This window comes from Balaenoptera acutorostrata, chromosome 12, assembly GCF_949987535.1.
Source record: "Balaenoptera acutorostrata chromosome 12, mBalAcu1.1, whole genome shotgun sequence".
Classification (NCBI taxonomy): Eukaryota; Metazoa; Chordata; class Mammalia; order Artiodactyla; family Balaenopteridae; genus Balaenoptera; species Balaenoptera acutorostrata.
The window spans coordinates 81,170,626-81,190,561 of record NC_080075.1 but is presented as its reverse complement, the minus strand read 5'-3'; the positions used below and the strand labels follow the sequence as shown (position 1 = coordinate 81,190,561).

Sequence of the window (19,936 nt, the reverse complement as noted above, 5' to 3'; positions counted from 1 at the left end):
ACCTTTCCGCACAGAGATGACGGGTAGCATCATGCACTGATGGGCACGAGGAACAAGGAACAAGGAAAGAGTCATGTGAAAATAGGATGCATCTGTTCCTTCTCTGGGTGGCCAGCTCATCTGCAGTAAGTCCTGTAACCTTGACTAATAAGTCAGGAATGTACAGCAGGAGCATGAGTTTTTGTCCCCCCATAACCCACTCCCAAGGCCACAGCTGAGGTCGAAAACAGGCCTGAAAGGATCCCAATGCCACCAGGGCTATGATTAGGAAGGCCGAGGGAGGGAACAGTAAACTGAACCTGCTGAAGAATCTGAACAGCTAGGGGTCTGAGACCTTGGTCACTGGAGAATTCCATCACCTGTACCACTCACTGCAAAGCCTCAGTGGATAATCAGAGGCCTCAGTGCCAAATAAAGAGCCTCCAGGCACAGTCGTCTGGCTTCTCCTAACCATATTCGGCAAGCGTCTCTAATTGAGGAGTTGAAACCCTCTACAAAGGTAGCCCCGAGCCCAGGCGTCACAAATGCAGAGTGTAATGTTTCAGATGTGTGGGAGGGACAGAGTCCTGAGGACCACCTCAAACCTCTGCCAGACTGAAAGACATTCCTCAGGAAAAACGGGATAGCCGCATAGATTTTAGGTGCAGAATAGAACCGAAAAGCTCGATGAGCTGATTCTGTAAAAAAGTGATGACAGAATCAGAGACTATAAAAGAAGAGAAATTTTATAGATACCAAATGTTCTAAATGAGGAAGGGGAGGACAGAGGAATGGTAATGGGTTTGGAAAAGCTCGTTTTAGCTATTTTTTTAGACGAGGTCAGTAAAAAGGAGACTGAGCTCAGGTTAAAGCTTTTAACTGTTATTAACTGTTTAAAATATTTTAATGATCCTATCTACAGGCAGCTGTGTCCTTCAAAGTTGGTGATTTGTGTAAGCTAGCCTTTATCTTTCTTTCTTTTTTTAATGGTATTCCAAGGACACATCTCAGAAAGAAGTTTCTGCTTTGATCCAGCTACTTCCCATATGGAAAAAACATTTAAAATCTTTAATTGAGACATAAAACATTTAATGGTGCAGAAAAAACAAATTTCTTCCTGAGGCTTCTATTTGAAAGGTCAATGTGTTGTCTAGCTAGGCAGACTAGGTAACTATTCGGACAACTAAGAAATGTAGAGTTCAGTGTAATGAATTGAAGCAGAGTTGAGACCATTACCTTAAAAGTGTTAAAATAACTAATTTTTGACTTCAGCCATAATTTTGTTTGGAGACTGTGGGAGAGAAGACCTTGCTGGGCTGGCACCCAAGTAAGATAAGGAGAGACAGAAAATAAGCTGGAGAATTGTTACTAAACAGTTCTTTTTCAAGGCCATACAGCACGGACAATGATTTTTTCTGTATCTTTTCTTCCCTTCTCCTGAGTCAACTTGGAACCCTGGCTTAGGGTTAAGATTCCCAAGGTTTCTGAGAGACACATAAGAAACCCGCAATCCTGACTCACATCCCGTTCCCATTCTATTTTTTAGAAATAAAATGGAAAATGGGGGAAGTTAAGTGGATACAACACTGAGCAGGAGGAAAGTCTGTTACATGAAGGAAAAAAAAAAAAAAGATATCACTGTTAATTATCAAAGTTCCAGAAGTTCTGGGCACCGGGCGTGTGAAAGAGGAAGGAGCAGCCTGACTCTGGGAGCTGATATGATGGAGTCTGGGACATCTAGCTGTCAGGAGAAACGAGGATCCCTCAGAGTTTTCTGAGGCAGAATTAAAAAGAATAAGGAGATCAGCCTGAAGAGAGTTTCCTAACGGCCAAAAGGCCACGAGTCTATGATGATGCAAACTGAGCAATTAATATATAGTTAGGTGATGGCAAACTATAACAGAAAGAAATACAAATGTAAAGCCATAGAGGGTTGTTATATGACCATTCACCAAGGGTCAAGATGGACCCCAAAGAGACTTGGTCCTCAAGTCAAGCTCACTGGTGAACCCCCTGCGTAAAGGATATAAAATGAGAGACAGATGGAATACTTTTTTGAAATTCTTAGAGCTGAAATTCTGTTTAGGGACACCCTGGCTGGTCACTAACTCTGCCTTAGCCTACATCATACCGACGTGGACTTGCTGAAGTTGGGTTTGGGTCAAGAGCCAGCAAAGTCCAATATTTATAAATATTCCTTTAAACAGAAGTACACAGATTTATCACTGCTCGTTCTTCCAGAAAGGTAACAGAAACGAGTGTTAGTGAGCAGGCACATGGCACTAACTGACACAAGCATTCTGTCGGGAGAGGTGAACAGGCAACAGTGGGCTATGCTGGCAACAGGGGGCAAGAGAAAGGAATGAAAAGATATGATATCGCTGCTCCAGTTCCGGGAAGCCAATTCATTTCCTACCATGTCTACATGAATTGGGATTCTAAAGAAGCTGCTTCTTATCAAAGAACTGAAAAATACACGTAGAAAACAAACACTTACTTCTGTCCATCTTTCACAAAACCTTTCAAAGAAGATCCTCGGTTTGTAGCAATTGCTTTTCCACCAAGACCAACTATGAGAGCTGTGAGTACCGCACTCTTCCCACCTAAAGAAACAGGTGTTGAAGGAATCACGTTCATTAGAGGGAGAAAAGAGAAGTCTGACTCCTACAATTTGATGTAAAAAAATTTCTGCAATAAAACATTATACTTCAATTATAATTTTCTTCAAGTGCCAAAAACAAACAAGAAGTTGTACATATCATGAAATATTTAGCTGCTGCTATTAGAAAAAAATCAGTACATTTCAGGAATCAAATTTTTGCCACTAATAAGGAAATGGAAAAAATGGTTGATACCTTTCCAACCTAAAACTCTCATTGTGTCATCTTGGCCCATCACCCTATTAAATGAATTTACCTTTCTAATTACCCATATACATTTAACTCATCTAATTTTTCTTATATCCTAATTTAATCAAAATTTACTTTTTCCATAAATTCTCAGAAGCCAGAAACTATTTTTAACCTTGAATGCAAGCTCCAGAGGGACAGGACTGTTGTTTTTTATTCATTGCTTTATCCCCAATATTAGCCCATAATAGGCACTCACATATTTATTGAATGAATGAGCTTAAATATGAAAAAATTATCAGTCATATAGACAATGTTTTTATATAATATTTTGACAATTATTACTCCTAATTTGAATATTATCCATTTGCTAGCTCTTTGAAGAGTATACTTCTTTTTACCCTAACAGACATAAAATATCACAAGCTAAAATTCCAAAATATTTAACAATTATGGTAACCATTTTCTCAACTCCACAATCAACCAAATTAATCAACTCTTATCAGCTAATCATCTTCCACAATATACTCCAAATTAACCAAAGTACACACTGGTTAGCCCAATTTAGTTCCTGGAATGCCCTTCAAGTCCCTATCCTAACTCTCTCCTTTTTCTTCATTTCCAAATTCACTGCCTCCACCACTTGCATTATATTAACAACTTCGCTGTTTCAGGAGTTAAGATCTAACCGCAGAACCAACCCACCAGTCTGTCTTTACTTCTTGTCCTGTTTGACCTCCCCGTAGCTCTGGTTCCTTTGTCTATTCCCTCCTTCTGAAAATACTTTCCTCTTGACCGAATAGAGTAGGGAAAACAAAGAACAACAACTAAACAGACTGTGGAGCTACCTGTACTAGTTTCACGTTCTAGCACGGCCACCAGTCGTGGACCCTGGCAAGCTCCTCTCCCTCTGTACTGGCTCAGTCAAGCAGTCAATATCTCACATCTGGCGAGTCTACAACAAAAGCTACCTAACTGGTCTAACTCCTATGTCTTCCCCCTTCTAATCTACTCTCTACAATGTGGTCAGTTTGTTTCACAAATCTTCACCATGTCACCTATATACTCTAAAACTTTAACTGCTTCCCCACTGACTTGTGAACAAAATCCCCAAATATTTATCATAGCAGTCAATATCCTCAACAACATCACCTACAACTGATTCTCCAATGTATGCTTCTGCCCCTCCCTACCATGTATGATATGATAAAACCCTATGAGGTTGTTCACTCTCTCCACATACATCTGCTTCTACCCCTCCCAACCTTTGGTGATGAGCAATCTTTGCCTGGAACATCTCAGCTTCTTCTTCCCCAATAAGATCTAAAGAATTTTTCATTTTTATTCAAGTACCACCACAAATACCACCTCTTCTTAAAGCTTTCATTGGCCACAACAGTAAGAATTAGCTTCTTTCAAGTTTGGATTCCCAAGGCACTTTATTCACGCTGTTACAACATTTAATAGATAAAAGACACAGGCCTGCCTCAGTTGCAATGAGGATGGCTTGCCTACTCTTCTGTGGTATGAATTCCAAGGTACATAGACTCAGAAGAATAAGCAGGAAATGTTTATCCCTATTGCATAATGAGCGTAAAGTTAACTCATTTCTTAAAGTGCAGACTGGCAGGCAATACTGAAAAAATTCATGACCACAAATCAGAGGTCTAAAACTTAGATTTATCAGCACTAGTAGTCACCTATTTTAAAAAGTTAATGCATTCTGATCTCAATGTACTGCTCAAAGTCAAATAAGAAGGAGGGCAAAAGCACTTACTTCCATTATTGCCAACAACAAAGTTGACATTAGAACCAAATTTAAAGGGTCCAAGCATCGAATGACACATGAAGTTTCTGAGCTGAATACTCTCAATTATTCCAACATCTGCTGCTGTCTATTAATTAAAAAAATGAGAGAAAACAATCAAATTCACTCACTACAATCATCCAATCATTTGCTAGAAGAGAAAGGTCAGCAGTGCTACCAATGAAAAAAGTTACAGGAAGTATAATTTTAAATGTTAACTTTAGTCAATGAGTAAATGATATTAAATGGAGACCTTATATGATTAACCACTCATTCTAAAGTCCTTATAGGATCTAATAAGTGTATCAAGGTTTCTTAATATGGACAATACCAACATTTTAATCAGATCACTTTTTGTTGGAGAGAGGCTGTCTTGTGCATTGTGGGATGTTTAACAGCATCCCTAGCTGCTACCCACCAGATGCCAGTAGCACTCTCCCCCCACCCTAGTTGTGACAATCAAAAATACATTCAGACACTGCTAAATGTCCACTGCGGGGAGGGTATATAATTATAATTCTCATATTGTGAATATATGTCATAATTAAATTAGAGAAGGTTTATAAATGTTTTAAGCAAAAGTTCGGCACACAGTGGTCAGACTTCGTAGTTAAAAATATGAAAATAAATCACACATATTTTACCAAACCTTCCAAATTGTTTTAAAGAACACTTAACGTCTCCAGCCTTTTTAGTCATTTATTTAAAAAATCCCTGGCTCTCTTCTACTAGACACCAGCTTATTAAAAAGCAGAAAACATTTACATCCTTGTATGAGTAGAATACTGGAAATCGTGGTTGAAGACTTTTTAAAAATACATTTTATTTTGATCTAATTGAAGACTCAGATGCAGTTGTAAGAAACAGTACACAGAGATCCTGTGAATCCTTTACCCAGTTTCTGCCCAAGGTTACATCTCGAAAACTACAGTACAATATCACAACCAGCATACTCATATTGATACAGTGACGATACAGAAGATTTCCATCACAAGTATCCTTCACGTTGTCCTTTTAGAGCCCCATCCACATCCCACCCAATCCACCCCCTCCTTAACCCCTGGTCCGCTTATCTGTTCTCCATTTCTAAAACATTGTCATTTCAAGATGTTATATTAGTGGAATCACACAGAATGTAACCTTTTGAGATTGGCTTTTTTTTCACTCAGCATAATTGTCCATTTTTGCCTGTTATCAGTACTTCACTGCTTTCTATTGCTAAGTAGTATCTCAGGGTATAGATGTACCTCAGCATGTTTAACTACTCACTCACTGTGTGACATCTGGATTGTCAGTTTTTGGCTATTATGAATAAAGCTGCTATGAACATTCGTGTATAGATTTTTGTGTGAAGATAAATATTCTTTTCTCTGTGACAGATGCTGGGTTATATGATAGATAGTTGCATGTGAAATTTCTTAGAGAAACTGCCAAACTATTTCCCAGAGTGACTATATCATTTTACATTCCCACCACTGAATGATCCAGTGTCTCTGCATCCTTGCCAGCATATGGTGTCATCATTTTTCAAAAAAATTTTAGCCATTCTGATGGGTATGTAGTGATATCTCATTGTGGTCTTAATTTGCGTTTCCCTGATGACAAATTATGGTGAACATCATGTCATGTGCTTATTTGCATCTGTATATCTTCTTCAGTGAAATGTCTCTTTTATGTCTTCTGCCCATTCTCAAATCCGATTATTTGCTTTTAACTGCTGAATTTTGAGAGTTCTTTATACAAACAAGATATTAGAACTTTGTTGGATATGTGATTTGCAAATATTCTCCTGGCTTGACTTTCCATCCTTATAACAGGGTCTTTTGCAGAAGAAAAGTCTTTAATTTTGATGAGGTCCAATTTATCAATTTTTCATTTAATGGTTTGTACATTTGATGTTAAGTCTAAGAATTGCTCCTGAATGCTAACCCGAACCTGAATCTGAACCCGAACATTTGGTACAATTCTCCAATCAAACCAACTGGGACTGAAGATATCTTTTTTGGGAGTTTTTAAATGATGAATTAAATTTCCTTTATAGTTACAGAGTGATTAAAATGATCTATTTCATATTGAATGAATTGTGATAGTTTGTGCCTTTCGAGGAACTGGTCCACTCTATCTAAGCTGTGAATCTATGTGTGTAGAGTTGTGAACAGTATTCCCTTATTATCCTTCTGATGTTGGCAGAGTCTGTGGTCATATCCTCTGTTTCATTCCTGATATTAGTAATTTGTGTCTTCTCTCTTTTTTCCCCTTTGTCAATCTTAGTAGAGGTCTGTCAATTTTATTGATCTTTCCAAAGAACCAGCTCCTAGTTTCATTGTTTTCTCTACTAATTTTTTCTAATCATTAACATAAACTTCAAACTTAGTCAGGTGATTTTATCTCAGCTTTTTAAAATTCATATTACTTTTCCTCTGCAGCCAGAGACCCAGCTCCTGATACTGAATTAAGAATATGACATATAAACCAGACATGAGAAACATGCAAATCAAAAGACATAATATTGTAATTTTGCACTCACCAAAGTAGAGGTACCATTAGTAAAAGAAACTGTACATTCATCTTCGTCACCATCTTTATCAAAATCATCCAGCTCTTCTTGTCTTGGTCTTTTGGCATTTCCAGGAGAGAAGAAATTTCCTTCCTTTCTTTTGGCCATCAGGTCTAAACAAATATTAGTGACAATGAAGAAAATCATATATAGCATCCATAAGATTGTTCCATATACATTAAAAAACTTAACAAAACAAGACAGGCAAAGCTTACGTTTTAGGACTATATCCATTCATTTTTACTTTAAAACTATCATCTGCATGGAGGGAGGGGGCCGTGAGCCAAAAAATGCAGGTGGTCACTAGAGGCTGGAAAGGCAAGGACACAGATACTCAAGAGCCTCCAGAAAGGAATGCAGTCCTACCACTCCCTTGATTTTCACCCAGGCAGACATGTCAGACTCCTAACCTACAGAAGTATAAGATAATACATTTTTGTTAAAAAAAAAAAAAAAAAAAAAAAATCTGCATATGCTACACTAGTTGATTTTACTTCAGAACGATTCATGACCAAGGTTTTTACTCATATGGGCCTACCTAAGTGTTTTAACTCCTAAGCTCACAAAAGGTAAAAGATCTTATTTGTGAAACTGTGGATCTATTGATAGAGATGGCATACTGCCTCTGAAATGATTCCAGAGCAATCATCCAATTTTTATAAGTTATAAATAGTGAATCACATAAAACTAATTTTAATTATTTTCCCAAAGAAGCATATTTGGAGCAGTGTTGCCTAGCATCAATAGTGTCCTTTAACTCTTCTCTAAAGAAACAGCCCATGCTGATTGTCTGGTTTTGTTTTTGTTTTTTACTGATATACTATAAAATTTATACCTAGAAAATGAACATCGTCAAGATTTTCTAAACATATAAATGCTGCACCTCAAGTCAAAGCTGATGGTCTTTGATTGAAATTAAATGGTTGACTACTCCAAATGTTGCTTTCATTTTTCTCTTAAAAATTCACTTAGAGGGCTTCCCTGGTGGCACAGTGGTTGAGAATCCGCCTGCCAATGCAGGGGACACGGGTTCGAGCCCTGGTCTGGGAGGATCCCACATGCCGCGGAGCGGCTAGGCCGGTGAGCCACAATTACTGAGCCTGCGCATCTGGAGCCTGTGCTCCGCAACGGGAGAGGCCACGATAGTGAGAGGCCCGCGCACCGCGATGAAGAGTGGCCCCCGCTTGCCACAACTAGAGAAAGCCCTCGCACAGAAACGAAGACCCAACACAGCCATAAATAAATAAATAAATAAATAAATATTTAAAAAAAAAATTCACTTAGAGATCTAAAATGATAGGTACCCAATAACTGCTGAATAACTGGAAAGAAAAATCCACAGCATAGGTAATAAAAAATTTCTAAAATGTAAGAATATGAAAAATAGCTCTACTCTCAACCTATTTAGGTGCCCCTAGTGCTATACTATAGCAGCCCTGTTTGTACCAGGTACCTGGGCAGCAGTGGATTAAATGAGATTTTCTCTCTCATGCATTTGGATTGAAAGATTCAAGTCAGTTCTCAGTAGAAGAGAGGAAAGCTCCACTTGCTGATGTACCGGCAGGGCAAGACAGCCAAGCTGAAGTGTGTGTGTGGGGCGGGGGGGGAGGCTGGGGGGCTAGTGGAGCGGTGTTACAAAGACGGCATAAAGTAGACGGAGAACAGGGACCCTAGAGCAGGGATGCAAGAGAAGGAGGGTGGGCGAGACAGACATTCGTACAGTGTTTAATTTTTATCCACTGCTTCCCAAAGTTACACTGACAGAACCAATTTTGCAGAAACATCAAATATCTATACGTACTGTGTTGGAACTACTTTGGGGAACTATCTTTGACAGGTTTTATTGTGACAATGCATGCTTCATGAAGTGAACTGGGTAGTTTCCCTATCTTTTTTTTTTTAAAATATATTTATTTTTATTTATTTATTTTTGGCTGTGTTGGGTCTTCATTGCTGCGTGCGGGTGAGCAGGGGCTACTCTTAGTTGCGGTGCGTGGGCTTCTCACTGTGGTGGCTTCTCTTGTTGCAGAGCATGTGCTCTAGCCGCGCAGGCTTCAGTAGTTGTGGCATGTGGGCTCAGTAGTTGTGGCTCACGGGCTCTAGAGCACAGGCTCAGTAGTTGCGGTGCACGGGCTCAGCAGCTGTGGCTCATGGCCTCTAGAGCGCAGGCTCAGTAGTTGTGGCGCACGGGCTTAGTTGCTCCGCGGCCTGTGGGATCTTCCCGGACCAGGGCTCGAATCTGTGTCCTCTGCATTGGCAGGTGGATTCTTAACCACTGTGCCACCAGGGAAGCCCTCCTCATCTTTTTAATGCTCTGAAATCACCACTCTGGCATGACACTGAAATGTTTTTTGAAAGTGAGAAAGAACTAAGCTTAAAGATATTAGATGTTGGAGACTTTTAATTTTATGAAATCATTTCAATTTCTTTTTTGTACACTGGTTATTACAGGTTCATTATATCTTCCTAGAACAAGTTTGCTATAATTTTATTTTCCAGAACACTGATAATTTAAACCTTCAAATTTTCTACACAAAATTACCTTGTTTTGTAAAATCCTCAACTGTGGTCATGACTCCTTTCACATCAATTCTATTTAATTAAATTTAAACTTTTTTCTCCCAAAAGTAGTTATTTGCGTTTTTCAAACCTAGTTTTTCTTTAATGAAAATATTTTAATGTTTAATGTTTTCATATATTTTTATACAACCCAATATAAGAGATATGCAGTGGGGCTGGAGTTCAGTCTCTAATTCTTTATCTCAAAGTGCAAGTTAATAAAAGCAATCAGAGACTTCCAGTTCCAGGAAGATGGAATAGATGTAATTTTCCCTATTCCCCCTGCTTAGTAAAACTAAAATCCTTGAAAATTATATACTATAAAGCAAACACAAGACGACTCTGAAGAAGGAGGCAGACTGGCTAGGAACCACGTGACCCAAGGAATGACATCGTGGTGGTTCCCTGAGTTTTTGTTTTGCCTCAACTATCCCAGACTTGGAGAAGCCAGCAACTGGGGAAACACCAACAGGTGCAGGGGAAAAACAAAAATGCCTAATGAAAGCTTGCTCTCTCTAGACAAAGGAGCAGGAAAAGGGGAGCCTAACAAGACAGGAAACTTTTAGACAATAATCACTCTACTCCAGTCAAATACCACGAAAAGAACTGTTGGCCCTTCCTCTTCCCCCACAGCACCAGCAAAGGCCAAGTGGGTAGCCTGGACTTCCACCCTGGTGAAGCTAGTTTCATAGAAGGCTGTGTAGGTCAAGCAGAGAGCCATGATGATGGCATCAGGTGGAGAGCTTAGATGTCCACCCCCAACAGGGGGTAACAGGATGCTACTTACTCCCATTCCCCCTTGGCTGGGGTCAGAGGAGGCCTTTTACCACTGCCCGGAAAGGTGAGGAGGCCACCCCACTGCAGTGTCCACGTGGGGGGGCTGAAACTCCCGCCCTAGCCGAACAGCCACCAGAAGCTATGGAAAGAGCTCTGGTAAAGTTTAGATGTGAGTCTTTGTGTCTATGGCCTAAAAAAACCATAGGGCAGCAGTTCTCAAAGGTTGTGGTGTCTTAAAAAGTACCAAGGACCTCAAAGAGCTTTTGTTTAAATCTATCAATATTTACCATATTATGAATTAAAATTGAAAAACTTTTAAAACAAGCAACACACAAGTACACATTCTATCAGTCGTCAGAGCGATGGCAGCATCACGTGTCTGTAACCTCTGGATAACTCCATTGTATAGTCACAAGTGAATGAAAAGGGAAATAACATCTTACAATAATTATGAAAACAATTTTGATCTTGTCGACCCTTTGAAAGAGTCTCATGGATCCCTGGACCACACTTGGCAAACTGCTACTGTAGGGGATACTATAAGCATGTCCATGACACAGTGCCACAAATGACAAGGCACAGCTACCAGTAATAAGGCAGCAGAGAAGAAGCCAGCCACAGAATGACTGGTAGACTTGATATTCAAAGTGTGGTCCAAGGACCGTCAAGCAGCCATCTACATCTCCGAGGAACATGTTAGATATCCAGAATCTCAGGCCTCAATTTAAACCAACTGAATCTGAAGCTTCATTTTAACAAGGTCTCGGGTGACTCACAAGCACATTAAAGTCTGAGAAGAACTGTTGTAAACAACATTAAAATATTTGGGACTTTATCCTATCCTGAAGGCAATAAGGAACCTAATTTATCATGATAAATCAAGTACCACTTAAAAGGCATATTAGTTAACATCCAAAGAAGGACATTTAACAAATGCCTTTTGAGACAGTACTAGTGTTACAGTCACAATTACATAATATTCACCATCTTTTTTACAAATAATTTAATGTTTATCTTGAATCTCTTACACAAGTCAGAACTTGAAAATCAAACAATTCTCAAATTATTTAATAACAAGAATTAATGTATATTAGTTTCAACTTGTTGCTAATTTAAATTCCCTAGAATACCACCAGGCTATTATTTTCCCAACACTTCCTTCTTTCCCACCCATACCTCTATTCCTTTCTCAATTACAGTAATTTATTTATTATAGAAGAGCAAAGAAGACGCATTACTTTTTGGTTTTCCCAACATTAAATGCCCTTTTAGACACTGTTTTTATTAATGCTTAATACACGATCTTGCAGTTAGCATACACATCAGCTGACTGATTTTAGTATTTTACCATTAGAAAATGGTAGTTTTTCAAGTAAAATTGGGGGGAGCAAGGGGCACAAAGGTAAATGTGATTAGCTCCTCACAACGAATGTGAGATTCTATACAAGACAGAAGACAGTGTGCTACATGAAAATGATGTTTTTTATTTGCTGTGGTTAGCCTGGGATTTGCAGTTTGCCGTTAGGTTGCCATGGTAACTTGCATCTAACAGACACTGAAGGATCCTACCTTTTAAAATAGGAATCACTTTGTAATTTAATGATAATGGATTTTTAAAAACACACATGAATGCCCTGAGAGTTAATTTTAGGTTACAATAGTAAAATTGTTTCTAATAGGCTAAAGAGACATATAAACAGATGCAAAGAAAAATACTTTTAATATCCTGCAATATATAAAAATAGAAAAAAAAACTCCTCTGGGATTTTCAATATATCCATAAAGCTCTTCATAGTCTTTAATATTTGTTTATTTACAATAAAAAAATTAAAATTAAGGGACATATCATTTCCCCCTCACAGAAAGCAAACTCCATCAGAGCAGGAATAGTAACAAATATGCAGATTCTCAATAAAAAAAAAGTTCAAGAAGAAAAATCAATCGCCAAGGGTTAATTACAGCAAGCATGTACATAGGAAATTTGATAAGAGACCAAAAGCATTTTAACAAAGGACTATAAATTTCTAAATTTTCAATTTTATTGTGAGTATGTAGTAATTCACATTTCCCATTCATATCAAAGTAGGGGCTAACAGCAGTGAGAACAGTCATAACAGAACTGGAATTATTAATAGAAAACAGTGGTTAAAAAAAAGGTAAATTGCTGCTGCTTCTGAATCTGCCATGGACTATTTACCTCATTCCCAATTCTACTTCTCCCACCACCACAGACAAATTCATTCTGCATTATACCACCTCATTTTTAATGTACTGAATTAATTAAGCACACTACTTGGAATATATCATGAAGTAATGTGAGATGCAATAGATAATAATATAAATAAGTGAAAAAACTCATTAGGCCATCCATCAAACAATTCCAGATGAGCAAAACTAGGAAGTACTAAGCACAGCACTTCAGACAATAAAATGTGAACACTCAGATTTGTGTTTTAAAAAATCCCTGTGACCTCAATATAGAAGACAAACGAAACAGAGTAAGAATAGGGGCAAAAGAGACCAGTCTCTAAAGGATAAGGGGTGCTGAACAAAAGCAGTGGCATGCACACCAATGTTCACTGCAGCATTATTTACAATAGGCAAGATATGGGGGGCTTCCCTGGTGGCGCAGTGGTTGAGAATCTGCCTGCCAATGCAGGGGACACGGGTTCGAGCCCTGGTCTGGGAAGACCCCACATGCCGCGGAGCAACTAGACCCGTGAGCCACAATTACTGAGCCTGCGCATCTGGAGCCTGTGCTCCTCAATAAGAGAGGCCGCGATAATGAGAGGCCCGCGCAGCGCGATGAAGAATGGCCCCCACTTGCCACAACTAGAGAAAGCCCTCGCACAGAAACGAAGACCCAACACAGCCATAAATAAATAAACAAACAAATAAATAATCAAACCCAAAAAAAGTTAAAAAAAAATATAGCTATTAAAAACTTTAAAAAAAAAAAAAAAAAAAAAAAAAGATATGGAAGGAACCTAAGTGTCTATCAACAGATAAATGGATAAAGGTGTGATACACACATACACACACAATGGAATATTACACAACCATTAAAAATGAAATCTTGCCATTTGCAACAACATGGGTGAATCTAAAGGGTATTATGCTGAATGAAATAAGTCAGACAGAGGAAGACAAATACCCATAGGATCTCACTTATATGTGGAATCTAAAAAACAAAAGAAACAAAACAAAATGAAAACAGACTCACAGATATAGAGAACAAATGGATAGTTGCTAGAGAGAGGGGTCAGGGATGAAATAAGTGAAGGGGATTAAGAGGTACAAACCTTTCCTTTAATCCTCAACATCCTTCTAAGTATCGTCCTTATTTTACAAAAGGGGATATTGAGGCTCAATTAAAAGATACCCAGACTTATGTAGCTATAACTTAGCACAGCCTAGATCCAAACCCAGGTTGTCCAAACCCAAAGTCAAACCTCCCAAAGTTAAACAAACTGAATCTGAAGACTTATGTAGCTATAACTTAGCACAGCCTAGATCCAAACCCAGGTTGTCCAAACCCAAAGTCAAACCTCTTTAACGTCCAGGTTCCTCGTGGTATGAACTGAGTTTAACCAAGTTTGACTATTTATAGGCAGTGAAATTGGATATTAATTTTGGATTAATATCCAAATTGGATATTAATTGGATATTGGATATTAACATAATGTATAAAGCTACATAAAGGATTCTAATGTGATATGTCCCTCTAATGTTACTATTCAAGCCAATTAAAACTTGGGCTTGCTTTATAAAATTTTACCTTGTGTTTAATTTTCAGAAACAACCTTTACTCTAAATGCCATTATCAGTAGACTGAGCAGGTTTGGAAAGGAAGGAGGATAAATAATACATTTATGTTGTTTGAAAACACTGAGTTTGAAGCGCTCCTGAGATACAGAGGCCAGTAGGCAGTAAAACATACTCTGCAGTAGAGGCAGATTTGGGAGTGGAGCTAAGAAAGCCACAGAAGTATTCTGAATTTGGTCACCAGGGAAACTATGTTTAGTGAGAAAGATGTATCTCATTAACTAGTGAATCCAAAACACTAACATTAATGTAAGTATCTACACTTGTACACTTGACCCTCAGTCATCTGGACTTATGTGTGTGCGTGTGTGTGTGTGTGTGTATATATATATAAAACTCTGACATTTAATTTTGCCTTAAATATAATGCATACTATTGTGGTAAAATTTTGAGTTATTTATTAATTCCTGAAAGGAAGCCAAGTATGGCTTTGATTAATTTTCCTAACTTAGGTCTAAAAATGATAGTCAAGATTTAGGCAGGTTTTACACAAAATTCTACATCCAAGCACTCAGTAAAATAAACTTTTGGGAATGAAACTGGTTTTTCACTGTAACCACTTTAATATGCCTTTTGTGCTGACTTTTTGCCAGGCTCAATTCTAAATACTTCATACTAATTATAGACAGGTACAGAGATAAAACTCTAACTCTCTCTCTCTATCCCCCCCACCAACCTCACATATTTAAGAATCCTGTGAGTTAGGGACCATGTTATTTTCTCCAATTACAGAATAGGAACTGAAATTTGCAGAGGTGGTACCGACTTGTCCCGGGTCACACAACACTGGTTCTGTCTTGCACAAAAACATGTTTTTAAAGCAATATTCTAGTAATCTCCAAACTTCTTTGTACTTACAGCCATTCAAGGAAAAAAAAAACCAACACAACTGTAAATACACATCCTCATAGGAAATTATTACTCTGCATATTTCACACAGTGAAAGAACGAGATAAAGTAAATCTAAGTAGTTCCAATATGCTCCCTCTCCACCCATGCACCCATGGAACTCTCTGCAGGCCAGTGCACATGCTAGTGAACATGTTAAAAGACTACACAGCAGCCGTCTAAAAGCTGTCATTGAATTTGGACTTCTTTTCTTTTGAATATACATTCCAGAGTAGCTTGTCTTTAAAACACTCGCTTGTAATCGTCTCCTCATGAAATATACAGAGTAGTAAGCACTCACATACGTTCTGTCTTCAGGGTTTAAACAGCAAATAGTTGCTCTTTCTAGGAATTATCCCAGGATCCTCTCAAACCCTTTCTCTACCCTTGAGTCCTGTGTTCCGCAATTCCCAATAGTGATTCTTCTCCAGCTCATCTCCACGAGAAAATCAGGGAAAAGAAACGACATCATAAAACCTCCAAACATCACAATTTAATTCTTCCAGGTACAGAACAGTTTGCGTTCTCATGAAACTGGCATTTAGCAACAAATCCAATTTAAGTAATATTTACATACATCTCTTAAACATACTTAAGTTGCTACTTGCGAGGTACCATCAAACGGGTGATAAGAGCCCGATTCCCGAACCCAACCTCACCCCCCGACCCTTATACCCCCCAAGCCCCTCGTCAAAGCCTAAAGGGCCGTTTGGGGCCGGGCGCCGGGTCCCGCAGCCCGAGCCGGGATTGGCAAGCCTCGCCGCCAGAGCCGCCCGAGGGAGGAGCCCAGCAGACACAGGGGCAAGTTTCCCGCGGCTGAGGGGACCTGTGACGCCTGCGGAGAGGGCGCGAAGATACCCGCCGGCCGTGGGCCGGGCCGCTCGAGCCCCCTGGACACTGCCGCAGCTCCGCTGACCCGGCCGCCACCGGGTGGGCTGCGGGCGCCAGCTAGGAGTGCGGTGAAGGGGCATGGACCCGCAGCAAGGGAGAGCGACGGCGCGCGCCCTCACCCTACCTCGAACAAGTCGAAGTCTCCCCAAGGAACCCGATCGGCGGGGCGGTCGCGGCTCAACAGGACGATAAAGCCACCCGAGGGGCGTCTCGGCGTCGGCCGGCCGCCGTCGGCCCGCGGGGTTCCGCGCGCCCACCGCGGGAGAAGGCAGCAGCCCGGCCGCCCCGGCGCCCACCGCGGGACACTCCGCGCCTGCGCCCCGCCCCCCCCTCCCGCCGGGACTTCGCCCGCGCGTGCGCGGTTCGGAGTTTTCGCGCCACTGGAGTCTAAGAGGAGGGGCCGGAAGTGCTCCTGGGCGGACGGAGAAAGCTTGTAGAAGCTCAGGGCTCGGCGACAGCGGGACGCGGGGAGCGGGGCGGGTGATTTGCCTAAGTGAAAGTGAAAAAAAACTCGGAGCCCCCCCGACTACAGTTCTACCCATGCGTACAGCGACCGGCTGGCAGGCCGGGAAGCCGAGCGTACGGCCGCGGTCGCGGAAAGGGGCCAGTCACTTCCCGGAAGAGGCGGGGCCGTGGGCGAGAAGGCGCCGAATTCGAAGTGCTCCCCTGGAGCTTTCCGGGGCAGGGTGCTAAGCGCCAAACGGTCGACTTTGCTTGGGGAAGGAAAGAGAAAGTCTTTCCTTTTCTTTTTCTTTTTTTTTGAGAAGAGAAAATTTAGAAACTTGGAGACAGCAGTAGTTAGGATTCAGGCCAAACTGGTAAATCACGGAAGGGCGTCTTTCAAAACCAAGGAGGAAGGGTTGCCCCGGTAAGTCCCGCAGAACGGTGGAGAAACGGCACCGCCCGGGTCCTTCCACTGGCTCCTTTGCACTCTGGGTTGGGGGCGAGCTCTGTGTTCGCGTCCCTGTCGCGCCTGCCCCTCCTCCCAAAACACCGTCAGAGGCTCCCTTTGGGTCCAGGAGGACAGCGGTCCGAAGTTCCCGGCCGGATTCAGCCCTGCTTTCCGAGCCCGGAGTCTCCCCGTCCCTGCGGTTCGCCCCGGCGCGTGGGAGCTGTCGGCCCCGGCTCCGCGCTCTGCCGGCCGTGCCGAGGCCGCTGGGTCCCGAATGTCCCTCCCCCGGGCACCGTGGGGTACACTCCCACGCCTGGTTCAAGGCCATCCTGGGCGAGCCTTCCCTGATCCCCGTGGGCACACTTGGGTGTTCCTCTTTTTTGGAGTTAACTTTGTGTTTTGGAAATACTTCCATTATAGCAGTTACCTTAAGGCATTGTGGTTGTTTATTTACAATCTTTCTTTCCGCTGGCGCGTGCCTACATTGTAAACTCTCTCAATAAACATCGGAACTAAAGAAGTTTAAGTTCCTTGGCTTAGCTTTCAGCGCCTTCTCAACCCGACATTAAGCTACCGCTTCTGTCTTTACACAGCTCTTCACGTGACATGCTGATGTAGCTAAGTAATATACTTTCTATACCCCAAAATCTTCCTTTCTAGATGGAAAAAAGGGGTATTTACTGCTAACCCAGAACACCCCCGAAGAAATTGATGTCAAACTTATGGTCTCCAGTAAGGAAATTCCTACCCTTTTACTTATAAAGATAATCAAATATATGTTCCTATCCTGGCCTTTGCCATGATACACATATGACATAGTCAAAATAGGTGAAAACACTACGACATCTGGCCCAAGTGGTCCTTGTGGGTAAAAGATGGGAAACACAGTTGGGAGGTCTCTGCTTATATGTCACTTCCTTTAAGAAGTCTTCCTTGATGCCCTACACTAGGTAGGATACCTTCTTTAGCTCTATTTACTCCTGTAGTTCTCTAGCCTTACTTCTGTGCCTGTACTTGTCACATTCTTATAATTCCCTTTTTATCTCTAATCTCACCTAACCACGGTCCTTAAATGCAGGGCTTGATCTTTCATTATTGTATCTCCAGCACCAAGAATAATTCTGGTAAATAGTAGGCATTTAATAAATATTTATTAATAACAAGTAATTTAAGCCAGGGTTATATTATTCTTCAAAGTTTAAGCTAAATTCATATGAAAATAAAACTGAAGAAATAATAAACACAGCATTAATTAGTGAAATTATGTGGTAAGTCCTATACAATACAATCCTGAACTGAAATAAGCATTATACAGTTTACCAAACTTTATATGAAATAGAGTCATCTGCATGGGAATTGGGAAATTTAAAGTAGTTCCTGCTTTATTGTTAAAAAAATTTGTTTCTAATGTTTTTGCTTAAAACTGAAATAAAACTGGAAAGCTGTTAGTTTAATAAAATGTATATTTTTACATATCAAACCATTGACCTCTTTTATGTTCTTTAAATTTGATTCATTAGTGGAATTAGCAAGGTTCTGTGCTTTTCTCACCTCATTCAGTTTTATAATTAACCAATAAAGCTTATTAGCTTTTAAGGAAGTTTTAGGAGCATAAATTGATTTATGGGTACCATATGGTTACATCAAAGGATTTGGTTTTGTTTTAACCTGAAGGGGATTCTTAAGCTCTTTTTTTAAACTAGAAATTCATGTTCTTTCTACCAAGAAATAATATCTGAAATAGAGTGATTTGTTTTTAATACCAAGCTATCAAAATTGGTGATGAGATTCAAAAGATATCAGAATCTTGTAATTCATTTGGTTTAATACCTCTCGTTTTGTAGATGGGTTAAATGTCCTCCCAAGCTTGTACAGCTAGTCAGTGTATATCCAAGATCAAAATTTTAGGCTTTCTATCCCAAGTCCAATGCTCTTTCACTAAAGCATATAAATTGAAGCCACTAGAAGGCTATAAAGTTATTTGCTATGGGTTGTTCTGATTTTGTTGATTCACATAAGTATTCTTGCATCACATTAATTCTTAAGAACTATATTAGGAGACTTTTTAAAATATATGTAATATACATTGATTGCATGAGCAGATTGATGTCAATGAAATCATTACATTATAAAAGATAGGAGTAGAGACTCACCAAATCTTACGTCATAAAAAATTTCAAATTTCACCCTATTAAAATAAAAATGGAAGATAAAATTATACATAGTTTGGGGTGAGTTTGCTATATGTAGTATTTTTAAATTTTACTTAATGCTGAGCTATTTTCAAGCAACCTTTTCAGGTTGATCATGACCTCATGCAAGAACCATCTGTTCTATCTTTGAGTGTAGTTGTACTTGAATATCTTAAAAGTTGTTGCATTCTGTCCCCTTTTGGAACTTTAAATGCTTTTACAGTCTTACCATTGCTACTTAATATCACTTCAAAGGAAGGTCTGGTGCAAAGAAAGTGACAAGGATTGGGAAATAATAGATCGTGGAAGTAGACATTTTAGATTAAGTGCATTCTTAAAACATGTTATGGGGAGTTCCCTGGTGGCCCAGTAGTTAGGATTCTGGGCTTTCACTGCCGTGGCCCAGATTCAGTCCTTGAGTGGAGAACTGAGATCCCACAAGCCAAACGGCACAGCCAAAAAAAACAAACACACACACATGGTGTAATTTTTCATAAGATATTTCACATAATTTTACCCTTTCAGAACTATTGAGGTATTTGTTTAATATTCTGCTTTTACAAGTGATTTTCAAAAGGAGCACAAAGACCTTAGGTTGTAGATCTATTGAAGATAATCCTAAAATAGTATTTTAAAAGAATGTATTACATTTAGAATGCTTTGTAATTTTACAGTAATATTTTTTGCATTTTACAACTGGCTATAAGATAGCACCATAAA

General features: G+C 39.9%; 2 protein-coding genes across 7 annotated transcripts in view; one reads left to right on the top strand and one right to left on the bottom strand.

Moving 5' to 3' along the window:
* The window catches only part of SMC6 (structural maintenance of chromosomes 6), a 78,773-nt gene extending 62,315 nt beyond the window's left edge, over positions 1 to 16,458 (bottom strand). For 2 of the 3 annotated variants that reach the window (XM_007183491.2, XM_057557887.1), the window contains exons 1-4: positions 16,257 to 16,458; positions 7,163 to 7,305; positions 4,606 to 4,723; positions 2,477 to 2,582 (exon numbers count right to left, since the gene is read on the bottom strand). In XM_007183491.2, the coding sequence (XP_007183553.1) occupies positions 2,477 to 2,582; positions 4,606 to 4,723; positions 7,163 to 7,300 (362 nt within the window). In that variant the 5' untranslated portion in view covers positions 7,301 to 7,305; positions 16,257 to 16,458. Of the gene's footprint in view, positions 1 to 2,476; positions 2,583 to 4,605; positions 4,724 to 7,162; positions 7,306 to 15,542; positions 15,678 to 16,256 lie in introns of all 3 variants that reach the window. The other variant, XM_007183492.3, reaches the window with a different exon arrangement.
* A 103-nt stretch (positions 16,459 to 16,561) lies between these two features.
* Positions 16,562 to 19,936, top strand: part of GEN1 (GEN1 Holliday junction 5' flap endonuclease) — a 31,640-nt gene continuing 28,265 nt past the window's right edge. For all 4 annotated transcript variants that reach the window (XM_007183490.2, XM_057557889.1, XM_057557890.1 and 1 more), the window contains exon 1: positions 16,562 to 17,000. The gene's annotated coding sequence lies outside the window, so the exon portion shown is untranslated. The remainder of the gene's footprint in view (positions 17,001 to 19,936) is intronic.